The 18,093-nt window shown below is 41.4% G+C and overlaps 1 protein-coding gene across 1 annotated transcript; it reads left to right on the top strand.

Moving 5' to 3' along the window:
- The first annotated feature begins 2,067 nt into the window (after nucleotides 1–2,067).
- TAF1A (TATA-box binding protein associated factor, RNA polymerase I subunit A) lies at nucleotides 2,068–15,075 on the top strand. Its single transcript, XM_064446309.1, has 10 exons — nucleotides 2,068–2,420; nucleotides 3,707–3,876; nucleotides 5,123–5,236; nucleotides 6,442–6,640; nucleotides 7,462–7,592; nucleotides 8,442–8,600; nucleotides 9,757–9,823; nucleotides 11,105–11,225; nucleotides 12,618–12,778; nucleotides 13,927–15,075. The coding sequence occupies exons 1-10, from the start codon at nucleotides 2,294–2,296 to the stop codon at nucleotides 14,067–14,069; spliced, it is 1,392 nt and encodes a 463-aa protein (XP_064302379.1). The 5' UTR covers nucleotides 2,068–2,293; the 3' UTR covers nucleotides 14,070–15,075.
- The last annotated feature ends 3,018 nt before the right edge of the window (nucleotides 15,076–18,093 follow it).

The following is an 18,093-nucleotide window of genomic DNA, read 5'->3' as shown; positions in this document are numbered from 1 at the left end:
CGTTTATTGTGCAATAACAAGTAGCTCATAGCTGATCCAAGTTTACGACTGCAACCGTCCAGCACTCCCTACAATTTCAATTATTTCATAGGAATTATGTACCCACTTATTAACATACCCAGGTTTCCCTCACGTGTGACATAAAAGAGAACTATGTCACTTAGTTCAATTTAGATATTTTAGACAAAGTTTCCTTCAGCCTTCAAACCCAATCTTGGAAACAGACGTATTCAGCTATGAGGGCGGTCTCTCCCACTGTACATACAGATTCTAACATTTTGTACGTGCCTACAGTTACAAAGCAGTTCTCCCATCTCCCCTGCACTAAAGTACCTCCTAAAGTAACTAATACCCATTAACAAGCTCAGTTGTCTAAGTTTACATAAGAATCAGCAAAGACTCTCACGCATGTATGACACAGGAGGATAAAAATAACAAGCCAAATGTAAATGTGCTTCTAAGCAAACGTGCACACTTTTGCTGGGTAGTGAGATTGGGGTACTGACCTAAGAAAAGATCAGAAATGTAGCAGGAAGTGACACCACAGTTAGGGAACACCAATGATGAATGAGACACTCATAGAGGTACAAATTATAAAAGATAGACAAAGAAGACGACACTGTTAAAGAAGTGCTGCTATATGACAATTTGTCATCAAGTTAGTCAATTAGGTTAACTATCAATAATATAGAACACTTATGAACAGAAATGCTGGTTGTATCTTGGAAGAACAAAAAAAAAGTAAAGGGAAACTTCTGCTATACCCACATAGATTTTTTTTTTTAATGTCATTATTAAGATGTGATACTGAGGTTAAGTGTTTAGATGCTGTGAACAACTGTTATGCCTTGTATTATTCCCCTTGACACTTGTTATTGATCACAGCTGAACCAGGACACTGGATTACATAAACATTTAATCTGAGCCAGTTTATTATTTACTCACCCTGACACACTACAGCTGTTCTGAAAAAAACCTGTAAATTCCTACTCAGAAAACCAGCCTATACACATACCAAAACCACTCCATGGCACAGTTGCTTGCCAAAAGTGATTTAAAGAAACAAGTTGCAGCACAAATTTGTACAAAACAGATTCTGTGGTGAAGGCAGACAGACTTCCAGAATCCAGGTACTCTGAAGGAACACAGACAATATTATTGCTCTACAATGCTCAAGATTTTGATTAATTTCAGAAGGCGGCTTTTATTTTGTAGAACATGATGTTCTAAATGGCAAACTAACAGACAAATGCCAATAGAGCTAATGGGAAAAGTGGCAACAGGATCTTGTCAACTATTGCTTTTAGAGCGACCGTTGCATTTGTCCCATTTTTGTCATGTTCTAGTCATGCTCCAACTGTGCTACATTCAGAATTAAACAGCCCCTGCCACGCTACTGAACGCACTCAGCTAGCCTCCTGCACTGCTCCCGACCCCTCCTGCTTCGCCCTTTGCCAGCATTTCTCACTTCCCCGCTTCCACACGCGGATGAAAGCCAGCACGCTGCGCTGGTAACAGCTGCACAAGCTTAGGAGCCAGCTCCTAGGTGCACTTCCTTGGCAGGGGCTCAGAAAGCTTCCAGCCCCTCTGTCACCCGCTGTGCTGGCCAACAGCTGCGGATAGATCCGTATTTTCTATTAATTTGGAATTGTATTTCGGACAGAAGCAAGCCCAGCTTGGTTCGCCGCCCAACCTGACAAGGCCCAACCAGCCACTGGGCCCAGCTGCATGCCTGCTGGCGCCAGAGGCTCCCCCGCGGCCAGAGCCACTTTCTGCCCAGTCCAGCCCCCGAAGCCGGCAGCCGAGGGGTGCCGAACGGCACCTCTTTTAGAGGCCGAGGCTAAGCGCGGAGAGGCAAGGCAGCCCCTCCGTTCCCGGGGCCTAGGGGAAAAGTGCCTCTTCCAACATGGCGGCGGCGTTGCCTGCCTGAACACACATGCTCCAGAACCGTATTTTTCCTTCCCCTTCCATCATGGCGGCAGCAGCATCATGTTTCTCAGGGCGCATGCGCGCTATGAGCCCGGCCGTTCGTCCGGTGACGGGGTGGTCGCTGTTGAGCTGAGTTTCAGTAAATCTTGCCTGGCCGCCTCTCTTATAGGACGGCGGAGATTGGTTCGGCTGAGTTAGCCTGGTGCTACCGGAGGCCTCTGAACTCTTCTCGAAGGGGGGTCTCCTTCCCTGCCAGGCTCAAAAATGGCCGCCATCCGCTACCGGCGGGCGGGAAGGCGGTAAGGCGCGGGCGGCTGGCGCTGCGGTGCCGGTAGCGCCGGTGTGGCGGCCCACCCGCGGCGCTATGGACGGCTTCCTAGAAGACGAGGAGACGGAGTCGTCGTCGGCGAAGAGCTCCGCCGCGCAGGCGGGGAACGCCCTGTTGCCGGCCCTACACCTGCCCTTCCCACCGCCGCACCTCGGCCAACCGGGTAAGGGTGGCGCGGCGCGCGCGGCCCCGGCTCGTCCCCGCCCTCCCGCCGCGGCTCCCCGCGCTACGCCCTTCTCCCCCTCAGCCCCGGGGGAGGCCGGCAGCCCCCTCCCTTCGCTGTCGCTCTCCCGGCGAGGAGGCGGCTGGTTCCCGGTGCCCTCAGCGCCCTCGCTGCGGCCTGTGCGCGGCCCGCCCGGCCGGCTGCCTGCCGGGTAACAACGGCATTGTGGGTGCAGGTGACCCGAACCCTCTGGGGATGTTTTTGTTTCAAAATAGCTGTGTAGTGAAAAATTTCACATCAACCCTGTCCGTATTGGATGACTTCTAGCTTGCGTAGCAGGACCTACCTACAGTAGCCGGGTCCTTGTGGTGTTTGTGGTGGGTTTTATTGTCTTAATACTTGGAACCTTTGAGGTTAGACATAGGTGTGAAGGCTAGACCTATAAGTAGGATTGTTAGGGGTAATTTTGTAGAATGCACTATAATAAAACTGTTTCAAGCCAGTGTTTGAGTTACTCCTTTGCCTATGGTGTCCAGGTAGGAGGTGGGCTGGGGAGCTCTGCAGGTCCTTCACAGAAGGCTCAGGGCTTCTCAAGGCTTAAGCTCAAGGTGTGGCTTGAGGGTTGTTGTAGGGGCATGTTAGACTGTGGCGTACAGGTAGTGTACATACAGCCATGATTTTTAAACAAGTGTGGAAATGGGCATTCAGTTTTGTGCTATTACAGAAGTTCAACCATTGTCCATGTTAAAAGGGTAAATGGCCTCCTTCCAGTCCTGTGCTCAAAAGAGAATAATTCCCAATGTGTGTCTTTGTTTTTAGTGGGAATTGCTTAGCCTTTGGTACCGGAACAGCCTGTTTGTATGCGTGCATGCAAATCTTCAGCACAGTGGGGTCACGAACTTAGATGATGATTACTAAAGGAAGAGAGCGGTCCCCAAAATACAACAAAACATACTGTGAAGTTATGAAAGTATCATGTTCTTCTAATTCCAGTGGAGTAGTAGTGTGTAATAATTGGCTCTTCACTCTTTCAAATGTCTGCAGCTGTGTGCTGCTTGTGGAAAACACCACTTTATATTATATTTCCAGCTTTTGCCATAGTCTTGCTTCCTGGCAGACTAGTAGATGCGTTTAACTTAAAAAAAAAAAAAAAAATAGCTTAAGGTCACTTTCTGTAGTGTCTGAGGAAGATCATATAAGAGAGATACTGAACTGGTAGGCATGTTGTTATCTGAATAAGGGCATGACAGCTGTGGGCTTGGTTGATATTTTGTTTGTTTGTTTAGCATCTTCCCATGAACACAAATTAAACTTCAGGAAGAGCAAGGAAGAGTGTTTAAGTTACATTCAGGATGCCATGCTACAAAAGCAGTGGAAAAGGGCTGCAGACTTTCTGATCTTCTATACGGAGTCACTAGAGAAAGACTTTTCTAAAGAATACATGGGTCCTGCAGAGGTAAGCCAGTGTCCCTTACCAGAGTTCTTTCGCAGGTGAAAAAATACTTGCAAGAAGTATCTGCCATACTTCAGAACATTTGTCTTATTAAATAATCATAAGGCTCGATTTTTTTTTTTAATTAAAAAAAGTATCAGAGGTTAAGACCTGAAAATTTAGGCAACTTTCATAAACTAAAGCAGTTTATTAAAACATACAAACAAAAAGATATTGAAGCTCCCAAAAACAAATAAGCAACTATTCAGGTGCTGATGTAGAAACTCTTGGATGGCAGGCTGCAGAAAGTACACCAGACCTCATCACTGGTAGTGCTCAAGGCAACATGCTGTCCATTTACTCGCCAAAAGTCTGCCTCTGCATAGGCATGCCTCTGCTGTGGGTTTAACCAGTCTTGCTGGAGCTTGAATTCTGCTGATCTCACTTTCAGGGGTGCTGAGAATCTGCAGTGCTGTCTGATGTGTTTTTCTTGACAGAGTGCTCGGTGCTCCTGAAAAGTTCTCTGGGCTCGCAGGCTGGTTTTGTGGGGTTTTATCGAGGGCTTCTTGTTTTGTTAATGTAGTCTTCTAAAATGGAAAAGCAGTAAATGTGTTTGCCACTGGCCTGCCAGTAGTCAGTATCTGTTTGAAAGTTAGTGGCTTATTTAGGTCTTTACCAGCTCCTCCAGTACTTGGAAAACTCCTTGCAGGTACTGAGATAGAAGGAGGAGGAAGGTGATCAGAGTTGTTAAATAAATGAAGGGTGCTCCAATATGGCTGGCCTGCTGGAATATTTGGTTACGTTGTGTTGGCAGACCTTAAAAACAGGTGCATGTAAATGGGAGGCTACATTTAATTGGAAATAACCTTAATTACTAAGTTCAAAGAATTAGGTATTCCTTGTGCCTCAGTGGGAATGTAGCAAAGGAAAAACATAGGTTTTCAGTAACTTTGAAACATGCTGTTTTCAGTAACAGGAAGTGAAACCTTCTGACAAATTCAGGTTTTTGTAAGCCTTGGTGTGGAGCGCTGCATTTATAATGAGCAATTGTGAAGCACCCACTGAATGACCATAAAAATCCTACTAGATGAATATGTAGGTAACTATAGCAGTAGACAACATTTAGTATTAATTTTTTTATTTGCAATTTAAATTTACTTTTTATTCATCTGTTACCGTAAATACAAGTTTGATAAGATTGTATATAATGGTGACTGTTCCCATATTTTGTACTAAAGTTATTCTTGAATCTCTCTTTCCCCATTAATAGATGATTTGGAGAATAGGAACCGAAATTCTGTGCCATCATTCCCATAGCAGCATGAAAGAGTTCAACTCTTTCATAGAACAGATGAAAACTTTAGGAGTAAAAAGGTATTTGAAGGTGAGTGTACTTAATGCAATCTTGATGATTTTTCTATGTGTTTACCTGAACGCTTACTTGAGTATTAGTTTCTGAATCTGTCTTGAAGTGTGTTACTGACAAAAGTGTTAAAAAAGAGAGTATATCTGAGTTACCAGTTGCATAATAATTTAAGGGTTATTCTTTACCTAACCATATCTTGTTTGGTCTATATATTTGATCATATGCGTATTGTCTGTTCTTAGAAGTGCCTAGGTCCCTTAATTTTTTAACTTGAACCAGGTAAATTCATGCATGGCACAGCAACATATAATAACATGTAAACACCTGCCAAGTTTTGTTTCCAGTCGTTAATTTGGCCACTGTGCTCCTGACTGAACAGTTACACTTAAATTTTGCTGCTGTTATCTGCTCACTTTGAGTAGCTAATCTGTATATAAAACAGTGGGCCTTACACTGTGGAAACCTCTGTCACTAGCTGTAGTTTTTTTCCTGTGATGGCTCATTCAAACCTTTATTGTTTTGTTTTCCTTGACTTTTTCCCACTTGTGACAATGCTTCTGTCTGTCTTTCTGTTGTATTTGTTCAAGGCCTTCAAGTTCTATACAAGAGCTTACTAGATCTAACTGAAGGTTTAGACTTTTACCCGGTGCCTAATCAGCATGATAGGGTGCTAGGACCATCCCTCTTTCAGGTGTTCTGCAGCTGGGTAGCCAAATGAAGGATCAGCAAATGTAACCCAAGTGGATTTCCTCCACCTGACAGGCAGGTTTTTGAGACAACTGTTTTCTGCTGCCTTGACAAGTACCACTGAATGTCTGCCACCTAACGGGTGACTTTCCGCCTCACAAATTTCAAGAGCTTCAGCCCTTTCCCTTCCCAGGTATACAGTTTTGTATAGCAGATATGCTTTTGATGACTAATGTTTCTCCAGCATCTTCAGGAAGAAAAAGTTATTTAGGTTCTTGTCTTATCTCCCTGCCCTCAGTGACACTTGTATTCTCTCATTCTTGCATTTTTCTTCAAAATTGCTTGTAAAGATACTATTTGGATAAAAGGATATGTGTAAAATGATCTAAGTAAAATACTTCACTAATCATGTTTGCAATATTTTATACACACGTCTCTCTCCTTTCCCTGCACATCTGTGTAGAACTTTGCTGTATTGCTGAGATTCTCTCTATTTATGATGTGAAATGTTGTGGTATGGACTGTTTGGATTGCAGGTTTGTTTAGAGCATGCCTTTCATCTCCTTTGTAATGGACTAATAGATGAAGCTTACCAAAACCTGTCCCTGGCAGAAAGCTGGAGGTTTGGAGAACAGACAGCCATTCAGGATAAAGAAATGAAACTGATTCAGGCTTACAGGGGACTTTTGGACTATTACAGCTGGTCTAAGCAGAAGACTGTCCTGTTAGAGCATGGTAAGTCCTAGTATTGTTTTTGTATTGAGCTGTGAACTTCAACTTGCTTGCTCCTGTAGATGCCGTGGTTTGCAGTGATGCCTTTTCCACTCAGGCTGCTCTTCTGCCTTTATCTGCATATGAAGGCACCAAAGGGAAATATTAGACTTCAAAATTTGATGGTATGGATGATACACAATTCTATATCAACAACGATCATGGTGCCAAAATGGCACACTGACCTGTGTTTTTCTGAAATGTCCTGAAATGGTATTCTGAAACTTTTTCCCCCAAATCACATTTCTTACATCCAGCCAGCATCACCTAAAATAATGATTGAAGGAATGTATTCACTTATAGCAGTGGCTTAATAGGTGTGTAAGTGCTTGATGGCTGCTAGAATTTTGAGTGCTAGCGGAAGCCCCCAAACTTGTGTTTGAATTTCATTTTCTTTAGAAATACGTAAGTTGATACTTATGCATGGCGTCTAATGTTGCATATACTTGCTGGCTGTGTGTTAACGAGTTATCTAGGGTCTCTACTTGTTTCTGTGAAAACTAAGTATTGAAATTAGTTTATGGACCTTGTGCTGGTAGCATCTTGTCTTGTATACTACCTGACATGCCCCATGAGTTGAAATTGGTTGATAATATATTTGAACAAAGAGCAGTGAAAATTTATTGTTTCAATATTGAGGAAGCTGTAGTCTCTTTTGTTTTTTAAAAAATATCTCTGACTGGACACCTTGCTTAGAAAACTGTAATAATCTTTTAGGTGCACCACTTCAAGATCACTTTTGATTAGCGGAGCTAACCTTGTGGCATTCTTTCATGTTTTGGTAGGTCAGGATGGATTTGAAGACTTTTCTGTTGAACAGGAAATGCATAGTTGCTTTCGGAAGGCAGCAGTGAACCTAAAGGAGATCATTAAAATACCTGGAGTCTGGGATCTCTTTGTGAAATGTTATGTGGATGTAAGGCCATGTTTTACAGATATCTCTTGTGTTTCCCTGTCTAATTTTCACAATGACTTCTGTCTGCAGTTTTTTATGTGTGTGTGGGTGATGACAAAATATTTCAAAAGCAACACATCTGTATGTGTATCTCACTGGCTTTGATTTAGATCACAGGTTATTCCTGGTAGAACTGCAGAGCCTGCACAGAGTACAAAAAGGACTTTATCTGTGCATTGCCAAGAAAAAGAAGTGGACAAACAGCTTGCATATTTTGTTTTCATGGTGCTGGTACAGAAATTGGAGCACAGCTGCTTTGTTTAAATTCCTGAAAGCAAGTTCTCTGTTTTTGGCAGAGCAGTGTTTTTCTGGATACACTAAAAATTAAAGACACCAAACATGCCGTCTCTATGTGTTTTTTTTTTTGTTTTAAATATCTGATTAGAATTTGTAATTACATAGTTAATCTTAAAATATCTTTGAAGTTATTTACTTTTTGTAAATGCTGATAAGCTCTGACTTCTCTAAGAACATTTTCTAGAATTTTGCTTGGTGCTGACAGCTGCCAAGTTCTTTTATTGAGTTCTCTCTTTAAAGACGTGGCAGGCTGCTTCAATGTCTCTTTCCAGTGAGCAAGTGCTGGTAATTCTTTGACAATTAAATAAGTGTTAAAGGAATCTTCTCCTAGCGTCTTCTATGTGTGAATTTTTGTCTGTCTGTGATAAGAGAGTAGCCAGTGAAATGAAAATACACTACTGTACTCTTAGATACAGGCTGTGCTATTGGATAGTTCTGTGGCAGCCCAAAAATAGTTGTAAGAGTTTGACTGTTAGTATGTGGCAAACTAATGACAGACTTAACTTCTCTTAGTTGTTGGAGTTCTACGGAGACCATAATGAAGCCCGCCAAGTATTAAATGAATACGCCTACAACTCAAAGTTCCCTGCTAATCCCAATGCTCATGTTTACCTCTATCAGTTCATGAAGAGACATGGTGAATCAAAGAAATCACTTATATCTGCACTGAAGGTATGTATTATATAGTAGGTACAGTCTGTTATTATTTGTGCTGCACAGTGGTCTGAAAATATGGTTCAGTTGAACTCCTGTTACATTATTTACCTTATTGTATTCTTTGTGGAAAGCAGAGGGTTAGAGGAAAGTTAGTGGGAGGGATGCTAATGGGTGGAGCAAACAGTATCCTTTACACTGTCTTTGAAGTAAAGTCTTTGTTTTGCCTTTAACTGATATATTGTATAACTTCTTTAAGTCAGTAAACAAGCTCAGAGAACATGTTTGCATCTTCTAGAAGTCTGTGTCAGCAGTCTCGTCCATAACATGCATAGATTTCTGTTAACAGTTTGATCTTTACAATATCGAAGAAATGACTAGATGCTTGCTCTTTCACACATTGATCCTGTCTGGCAACTAGTTTCTCTGCTTGTTTTCAATGAGCCGCACATTTAAGCTAAAATAGAAGTTAATTTCTGCTGGTGGTTGGCAGATGAGTTTTTGTTGTATTAAGCTTCTGTATAGTTGCTTTCAAATTCCTGCTTTCCCTGCCCTTGCTCATTGATTTTGGTAGCTTCTTGCAAACAACATTTTGCAATCTGTTTTGCCACATGATGGCACTAATGTACTTCTGTTATGGAAGATGTTTTCAAACTGCTTCATAAAGTTTAGACTTTTAAACGGTAGCATATATGTATAAAATTCCATCTTCTCAGCACTTTCTAGTGGTGGCTCTATACACTAGTCTCTTACAAGATAGTTACAAAACAAAGAACTGGTCTGATACGTCCAGAAACTGTGGTCCAATGCACAGAGCAGTAGACCAGGGAGCTAGAACTGGCCTAGGAAAGAAGCGATGTTGCTGTCTATAAAGGGGACACTGGGTATGGATTCAGGCTGCTCCTTGAGAATGTTGTATTTGTCATACAGTGTTCTCCAGCAGTCATCAAGGTATTTCATCCACTGTGTCACAGAGTAGGGTCACAGATGTGCAAAATGGACTTAGATATTCTTTATATTGAGATGCTAAGGTACCAAATTACTCAATTTTCTTAATTAAAACACCCAAAACTCTGAAGCCTGTGCTTCTCTTGATCAGGTAGAAGTCTTCAGAGTTTTCATATTAAAATAATGTATCTGGGGTTTTTTTTTGTTTTGTTGTTTTGTTTTTCAGATCTTGCATGATATTGTTCCTTCTCATGAACTAATGATAGATTTTAATACAATGCTTCAAAAATCAAGTAAGTCTTTAAATGTCTTTGCTCTTTTCCTTTATGTTAATCTAGAATAATAGTCTGAAATTATTTTGCAGCCACTTTTCTGCTTTTTGGTGTAGTATGTTTGTTAAGAAGAAAAAACCCCAAACCCTGCTTCTCAATCACTGGAACCTTTAAGTTGGGTGTGTGAGCAGGCATTTTCAGACTTCTGTTAAAAAAAAAAACCAACAAAAGTGCCATTCTCATTTTAAAGGCCTATCAAAGCAGACGGTTGTAAGGCACAGTCAGGATCTCAAAAATAACTCTTAAAAGTTTTGGGTTTTGAGTTGTTTTCTTTCTGAGGTACCCTACTCTGAATGCCAGCGTGTGTATTCCCTTTTCGGGGTATCTGATTTTTCTTTTTTTTTCTTCTGGGGGCTTTGAGATGGATCGATGCCTTAGTTCACTCTTACTGATCAAAGAACAAAATCTTCCTCCTCTTCAAGGGAGTTTTATCTTAAAGCTGGTAGGAAAGTCTTTCAATCTGGAGACTGTTTTTCCATGATGAGCAATTGCATTCCAAGCTGTGTGTCGTCTTCAGACCTGGTATGTTGCAGCAAGTCAGCAGATGGGGAAACGTCCTTGAATCAAGACTTTTTCTCTTCTGCTTTCCTCTTTGGGAGTTCAAAAAACAGCTTACTGGCTTAAACCTCCCCATTTCTGTTTACGCGTGACACATTTGCTAACTTTTTGTAGCTATTGAGGACAACCTGATTTGCTTTTGTAAAAATTTGTACTGATAAACATCACTTGATCTACCACAGCAGTAAATGCAGGAAAAGTTTTGTTTTAAGAACTCTGCTGCTACAGAACTTCTGATAGGAATAAAACAGACATTTCACATCAGTCACAGATTTGATTTTTTGGCTTTTTTTGGTGGCATCTCAAGATTTGAAGTGTTCCAGAGGCAGCATGTTCATTTCCCATGGGAAGAACGTGAAAGCAGCAGCGCCCACTGGAGGCGCTGATCTGTGAGCTTTGAGAACAGCAACTATTGAGAGCAAGGCAGTGTGGGATAAGTGAGCGGTCCTATGTGTGCCTGTTGAGTCAGCAGTTTGTGAGCAGGATGGGAGTAGGGACAGAGTGCCTCTGGTCTGAGTTGTACTCTAGAGCCAGGAAGTATTCCTTAACTTCATTTTTTGGAAGAGGCAGAAGGCAATGGGGGGAACCCTCAGTAATGGGGGGGGGCAGGATGGAGAACTCATTGCTTACTAACGAGATCAGCCTGATCTAAGTAATTAATTAATCAGCCTAATCTTTTTCCAGAAAAAAGAAAAAAACGTCGACTGGGACTAGAAGTTATTTTTGCAGGCTTGGATTATGCTGGCTGGAAGGAAAATGTAAAAGCATGGAGCTGTTTGGCAAGACAGGTGAAACAAATTGTAATGTAAGTATCTCTGATACACTGTGCTAAAAACAAATGTGTCAAGTTTCCACTTTTGAGTGATTGACAAAGTGACACTGTGTAGCTTTTGTCTTCTGTGCTGGGGAATGGAATTGTTGTCTGGCCTACCCTGAGTTCTGTGGCAGTGCTTGGCTGCAGGGTGCTTCCACTGGGAGGAAAGAAAAAAAAATTGTTGAGGGGAATTCTGAATTTTCTAGTATGATCATCGCTTGAAAAGTTGTGGTTTTTTATTTTTTTACCAGGTTACATGCTTATGCAGAAACGGTTTTTCAGATGTTCAGGTAGCTTTTGCTGCCCATCGCTGCTATTCTTTCAGGGGAAAAAAATACCCAAGTTGGTGGGTCTTCTGCTCTGTTACTATGTGTGCATTATTTGAAGCTGGTTTGAGAACTGCTGGGCTGCAATAGGGGCACGAGTGGCACTGCACAGACTGGTGTGTTGTGTGATGGCGGTAGCTGTTACAGAATGCAGCCAGTGTATTAAAAACTGAGCCAACGTGCCTAGGGATTGATGTATCCTCGCCAACACTGACAGACATGGCCTCTGGTTTCAGAAGAAGCCATCTCAGGCAAACTGTGCCCAGAAGGCCTCTAATGTCTAGACTTTATTTTGCCCAACTAACAGGGTGCTTTTAAGCCCTATATATTTACAGTAGATGAATTCAGTACTTAATTTGACCTGTTTTGCTGTTTTATTGCCACCTCTGCCTACACAGCATCTGCTGTCAAGGTCCAGAATCTAGTGGAGTAAAGCTAGGAGTGTTGTTGCACAGAGTTAGGGGAAATGGTATGCTACTCTAACTTTGCCTGCATTTTTATATTTGAAGACACAACTTTAGAGTATCTTGAAATATACCGCATATCTTGGTTGTTTTATGGGAATATCACTTCCCTGTTGTAGGTAGTTTCTATTTCTGAAATGCTTGCTTTAAGGTCTTTGTTGCATAACAGTTGTTGGGTTAAGTATTTGGGATAAGTTAGTCTCTGAGTATGCATAGAGTAACACAAACCTTTTCTAAAAACAAACCAACCCCTTCATTCTACAAGTTTGTTGACAAACTTGAAACTTTCTTATTACTATTGACAAACTGGCACACAAGTCAAAGGCTTGCTTCATTTCATACCATAATCTGTGTTACTGCCAAGTCTAAATAAGACTGCTAGAGTTCACCTCCTGTCTTGCTACTGTTGCCAGGGATTAAAAAAAAAATGTTATTTCTGTTTAGATTAGTGTTTCAGTCTGCAGTGTGAAGTCAGTATGCCTATACTAGCAATTTATGAGACTTGTAGCAAGCTGATTATAAAATTCAGTGCCTCCTAGTCATCTTTTCATGCCAATTTAAGCTCTTCCCTAACATATTTTACCTCTTTTCAGCTCTGAGAAGCATCTTGACTGGATCAAGCAAGAGTGGAACTCCAGAAAGGACTGGTGGCCAGCCTTCCATTTTAGCCATTACTTGGCAAAAAGGAATTGGCAGGGAAATGAAAGCCTTTCATATGAAAAAGCTCTAGTGGCTGGAATCTTACTGGGAAAGGGTAATACTAAATGTTCTTTCCTTTTCCCTACCTACAACAGAAATAATGTCTAGTTCTAGCCCTAATGAGGTGGGATGCAGCTGATCTACTCCCTGGAAAAAAATGCTGGTTTTCTGATTGTTGTCTTTGAAGCTGAACATGAGAAAAATATTTACATTCCTTTGATATTTGACAGTGAGGCATATTTTGCATAACTTGTCTTATCCTGGTTTAGAATTCTGTTTTATCTGGCCTTGTTGAGCAGTCACAATACTATTTAGCTCGTTGTTTAATCTTCAAACCACATTTTCAAAATGCACAACATGCTTCTGAGTGAACATTGTGAGGACTGCGGAGAGTTTGCTTGCTGGATTCCAGGCAGTGTCTCAGCAAATACTGGGGAGCAGCTGGTCCTTAAGGACTGTGGGGGTGTTGTAATGGAGGAAAGAGGAGGGAGGGGGTTGTTGAGTGAAAACCATCAGCAGTTTGGTAAGAAGGTGAAGAATATGGCCTCTTTAGTAGCATTCTTTTGAAATGCTGCCAAAATGAAGTGGAGTATCAGGCCAAGAAGCAGCTGCTAAATTGAGAATGAGAATATGGTGTGGTGACCATGGCTTCTACATACCAGTTTGGACTTCCATTTGAAAGGCAACTTATTTATTGTCAGCTTTTCTATAACTTCTGGACTTCAAAAAACAATTTCTTATGTTGAAAGTAGTTTTTTTTTCTTTCAGTAAAATTTTATCAGATGTCTCTCAGCTTTTATTACCAGATGGCTAATAAAAATGGTTCCATCTCTCATTTTCTTTAATGAAGTTTCTGTACTTATTGGTGTCAGTATGAACCTCTAACACAATAGGTTAATGTAGAGAAGCATTGATTTCATACACTCCTTGAGATTTTACTTTATTTGAAGAGTAAAAACAAAAGAGAGAAAAATACTTTGCAAGACACAGCATACAGGAATGTATATGTGGATGTTTTCTGGGTCAAATGAGGATAGATTATTTAATGCTGCAGTGATGTCTCGAATGTGCATGTCTTGGACTGCTTTGTTAACGTTCATTACTGAAAACTTTTAGATGCATGTTATTTATACAGTGAAAGCATTTTGTATTTGCTTGTATCATGGTATAACTTACTTTTCTTTTTCTTTTTTTTCCCCTTAGATTGCAAATACTTTAAATATGTATCACACCAAGGCTGCAAAGCTCAGGTGAAAAGGTTTCGGATACTGAAGAAATTTGTGAATAAGCACAATCCTGCCTACCTGAGAATATCTGGACTTTCAGATTCCTCTGTTCAACCTTGATTAGAAGGCATCCTTAAGGTTCTTGCTGCATTTTTTTCTTCTCTGTGAAACTGACTTCTGTATTGGTGCTATTCTAAAACTCCTAGGCAGACCCTGATGACTCAGTACTGGACTTATTAATATATTTCTGTAAAAACAATTTGGTTTGCATTTATTTTATAATAAAATGAATATAAATCAACTGATAAGGTTAATATTAGTCCCGTATTTCTGTGTGAAATGCAAACAGCATTGATTTCAAATACGTCTTGAAAAATATTAAGTATTATGGTGTGGAATTTCTGTATCAGTATTATTGCGGGGTTGATCATCCTTAGGTTTAGATGCATAGATGGTGCTTTGAATGACTGCTGGAATGTAGTTCAAAATTTATTCAGGACTAGCAGTGGCATTCACAGGTGTCTTAACCTAGAAACAGTACATGGTGCAGTGTGGAAATGCATCCTCAACCTCTAAAGGGTTACATAGCTTGCTGCTTGTAACTGATCATTTCCTGGATTATATGGAAAAAGGTGAGGCGCGTGTCACATTTTTTGCATTGTATACTGAGAAGAATTATAGGTCATGAAGACCTACCGCAGCTTGTTCAAATAGATGATGCACTTCAACATATCCAAGGGCAGTTTTTCCACGTGTTATACTTAGGGGTTGTGTGTCCAGTTCAGGGATTGTTTTTTCACCATTAGCAGGAGAGAGAAGGGAAGCAAGTCTTGCAGTGCTTTGAAAAAGCAAAGGCACAGAACTATTGAAAACTTCTCTGCTTGGTAGAAGAGACTTCCCTAGAATCTTTCTGCTGTCTTGCCTGGAGTTGAAACGTGCACTGTTGCTGTGTTTGGGAAAAAAATGCTGCTGTGTTGTCACAAACTAGCATTCCAGTTTGCTTGAAAACAACAACAAAATGGTTTCCAAATACTACTTCTCTTTTAATGACAGATCTGTAGAACTCTGGTGGATGAACTGCTTGAACTACCTCTGGGAATGAAATAAAGATGTCTTTATCTGTGTACTGCTATGCTATTATGTACAGCTGTGCTTTTAAAAGCTGAGTGTGTTTATCTGGGATTTTGGTCTGGGTTAATAAGGGTCTTGTGAAATGTGCCTTAAACCAGTAAGTGATCATAAGATTATGTGTCTAAGACATTGAGTGAGCTATTTACCGTAACAGTATCTTTTATCAAAAAAAAAAAAAGGCAGCAATTATTTGTCATTCCAGATCTGTGTGCTAGTTTAGCTCTGAGTCCCTAAGAATGCTGCTGCCTCACTCTAATAGTTTCGTTTTTTGTTGGAAGTCTTCAACTGAGTTTTGACTGTTTTTAATTTAGATTGTGAAGTTTTAAAAATGCTCTTCCCCTGCATCCTGTAAGGTTTCCAGCACCCCTGGGAAGCAACCCCCTTTAACCCAAAAGGTGATCCAGACTGTTGCTTCCAATAACTCATCTTGATGGGTTTCACACCTGGATGATGGGACTAAAGCTGTCCTGGGACAGCCCTGGGAGGCAACCAGGCAGGGTGTCCCTGCCCTGGATTCCTTAATTTGGCTTCCTGCCTGCTACTGTGCTGCTCTGCTCCTCTGGACTTGCAAAGACGTGCCTTTGATGGGCTGATACCTCTTTTGTGACGGGCCTGGGAGCACCCCAGCAGGGTATTATTTGGGCTTTCCCCTTCCATTGTCTCTCAGCACTCCTCTGTGGGCATGGAGAGGAGATTTTATCATATAACCTGACACAGAATAGTATAGAAATTGAATGCTAGAGCCCCTGCTGCTTGTTGAGAGCTCCCATATAATTTTCCTTCTGTCCCCTTAGCTGCCGGTCAGAGATATGTAGGCCTTGCAGCAGCTGAGAAACCATCTTCTTATTGAGGAAGAAATGTGAAACTAAGGAGTAGAAATTCAGTTGGAGGCAAGATGAATTTGGTAAGGAGAATGAGAGGACAATGAAGAGTTTGATGTCTTTAAAAAATCTGTTGACCCATTGTGCTCAGCATTCTCCTTTGACCTCTGGAAGCTGGGTTGCTGCCAGGGATCACGTTCTTTCCTGGTGCTAGAACTACCATGCTGCAGTCAGCAAGCAGAGCAGCAGTAAAGTCCCAGCTTTCACGTAACATATCTCAAAGCATTGCTCTGTCATGTCCTGCAGGAAACTTCTTATTTCCTGACACCATAGTACTTACACCTGAGACAAACCTGTAGGTCACAAGTCCTGAGTGGAACTTCCTGTGTAAGTTACTCAGTGTGTACTGTGTTTTTGAGCTTATGTTGTACTTTGAATGTGGTAACTCCTAGTGGATTGGAAAATTCTGCTTTGGCCCTGAGTTATGTGGTCTAGGTTTGGTTTTCTTATGACTGTTTTCCTAAAAGCAGGATCGTTCACCCGGTGTGCGATATGCCAAAATACACACAGAGCGGAGGTATTTTATTCATTTCATATTTGCACAAAGATGGATGCTAGGTGGCAATTCCACAGAGCTAGCACATAGCACAAACAAACTACAAGGTATTTATCTTGATACAGGATTAGTGAAAACCTGCCTAAATTCGTATTCATTAGTTAATAATTATCTCACCTGCTATTGGTTAGCTATATTTTAATTAGCCTCACTAGCTATGTAAATTAGCATGCATGCTTCTTACAGAAGTGGGTGGGGGACAAGTTTTCTCAGTCCTGAATTGAGTCAGTGGTCGTGATTTCCCCCTGCCGCCTTTACCTTTCCCCTAGTTACCACAGTTTTGGTTAACTTTGCACTTTATCACCCAGCTTTTGGCTTCTTCTGAGGCGGGATGTTCCCTTTTATCAGTTTCTCAGTTCTTCAAGGATATAGTTGTAAAACAAATGCTTCCTTATCTCTCAGTTCCCTCCTCTGACTCCCAGATTTCTTTTGCAAAGCTCACATGATCCATTGTTATTACTTAGTAGAAAATTTAATTTTCTGCGGGATATCAACTTGACATCTTTATCCTGTGTGCAAAACTTCTGTGAGGTTTTTTCCTTCCATGAAACAAGCGTCTTTTCTTTGCTGATCCTCTTTACACAGAGGCAAGGAACTTGTTTGGGGAGCCCACATCTATCCACAGACTCGGTGTCTGTTGTCCCCCTGTTTATTCCACTTCTTGTTCTGGTATTTTTACTATTAAAACCTAACATAATAATAATAATGCAAAATTACAGTTTGCTTCAGCTCTACCCTCTGCTTACCCTGTCATTCCATTCACATTTTTGGTCCTGCGTGTGCTTTCCTGTTTTAAGAATGTCTTTACTAAAGTTCAAGGAAAGCAAGGTAATTAAATGTCAGCTGCTTTCTAAAGCATGTCGACCCTGTGTGTTGTTACCCCCTTCCTTTTCCCTACCAGGTTCTCTGCATTCTGAGCAGCTGTCTCATTCTGAAAACTTTGGCAGGACTTGCCTTAGCTTTCAGGGCAGTGTAAGTGTATTGTCAGCAGTAAACAGGTGCGTACCTCACCTTTGGAGTAGCCCCTGCAGAACCAGAGGGTTGATGCACTTTGTGCTGGTTTGAATTTACAGTTCTTCAGGGCTTTCTGTAATTGGTGTTCTTATCTGTGATGGTAAATGTGAAGTTCTGCTCAGTCTTGCCTTGTTGCATTTAAAGAACGGCTGGGGGTGGTGGTGGAAGACTGCCCGCTGCAAGGAGTCCTTGGGTAACGTGAGCAGTAGGCTCGGTGGGGAGGTTATGCGTTCCCTCCTTGCCCAAAGGTGAGTAGAGCTATTCTGGCTTTTCTGCCCTCATCGGGGGCAACAAGGAATGTTCTTGCCTCCTGGTCTAAAGTATCCAGTAACTAGGAAGAACAGTTCACACATGGGTAAATATTCTGGGGCTTTGGCATGCCATTTGCAGACTCTAGGAAAGGGAGAGAGGTGCTTAAGTTCTTAGTGGTGGATAATGTTAGTTACCCCAAAGAGCTCAGTAATGCTAAAGGAATTAAAAGCATAGGGAACTTGCAGGCTGTAGTTACAAATGAAGAGTGTGCAAATATCGTCACTTATCCTTGCTGTTTGCTATGGTTTAA

The sequence above is a fragment of the Phalacrocorax carbo genome, chromosome 3 (genome assembly GCF_963921805.1).
Source record: "Phalacrocorax carbo chromosome 3, bPhaCar2.1, whole genome shotgun sequence".
In the NCBI taxonomy this organism is placed as follows: domain Eukaryota; kingdom Metazoa; phylum Chordata; class Aves; order Suliformes; family Phalacrocoracidae; genus Phalacrocorax; species Phalacrocorax carbo.
The sequence above is the reverse complement of the archived record's forward strand: the minus strand, read 5'-3'. Positions and strand labels throughout refer to the sequence as shown.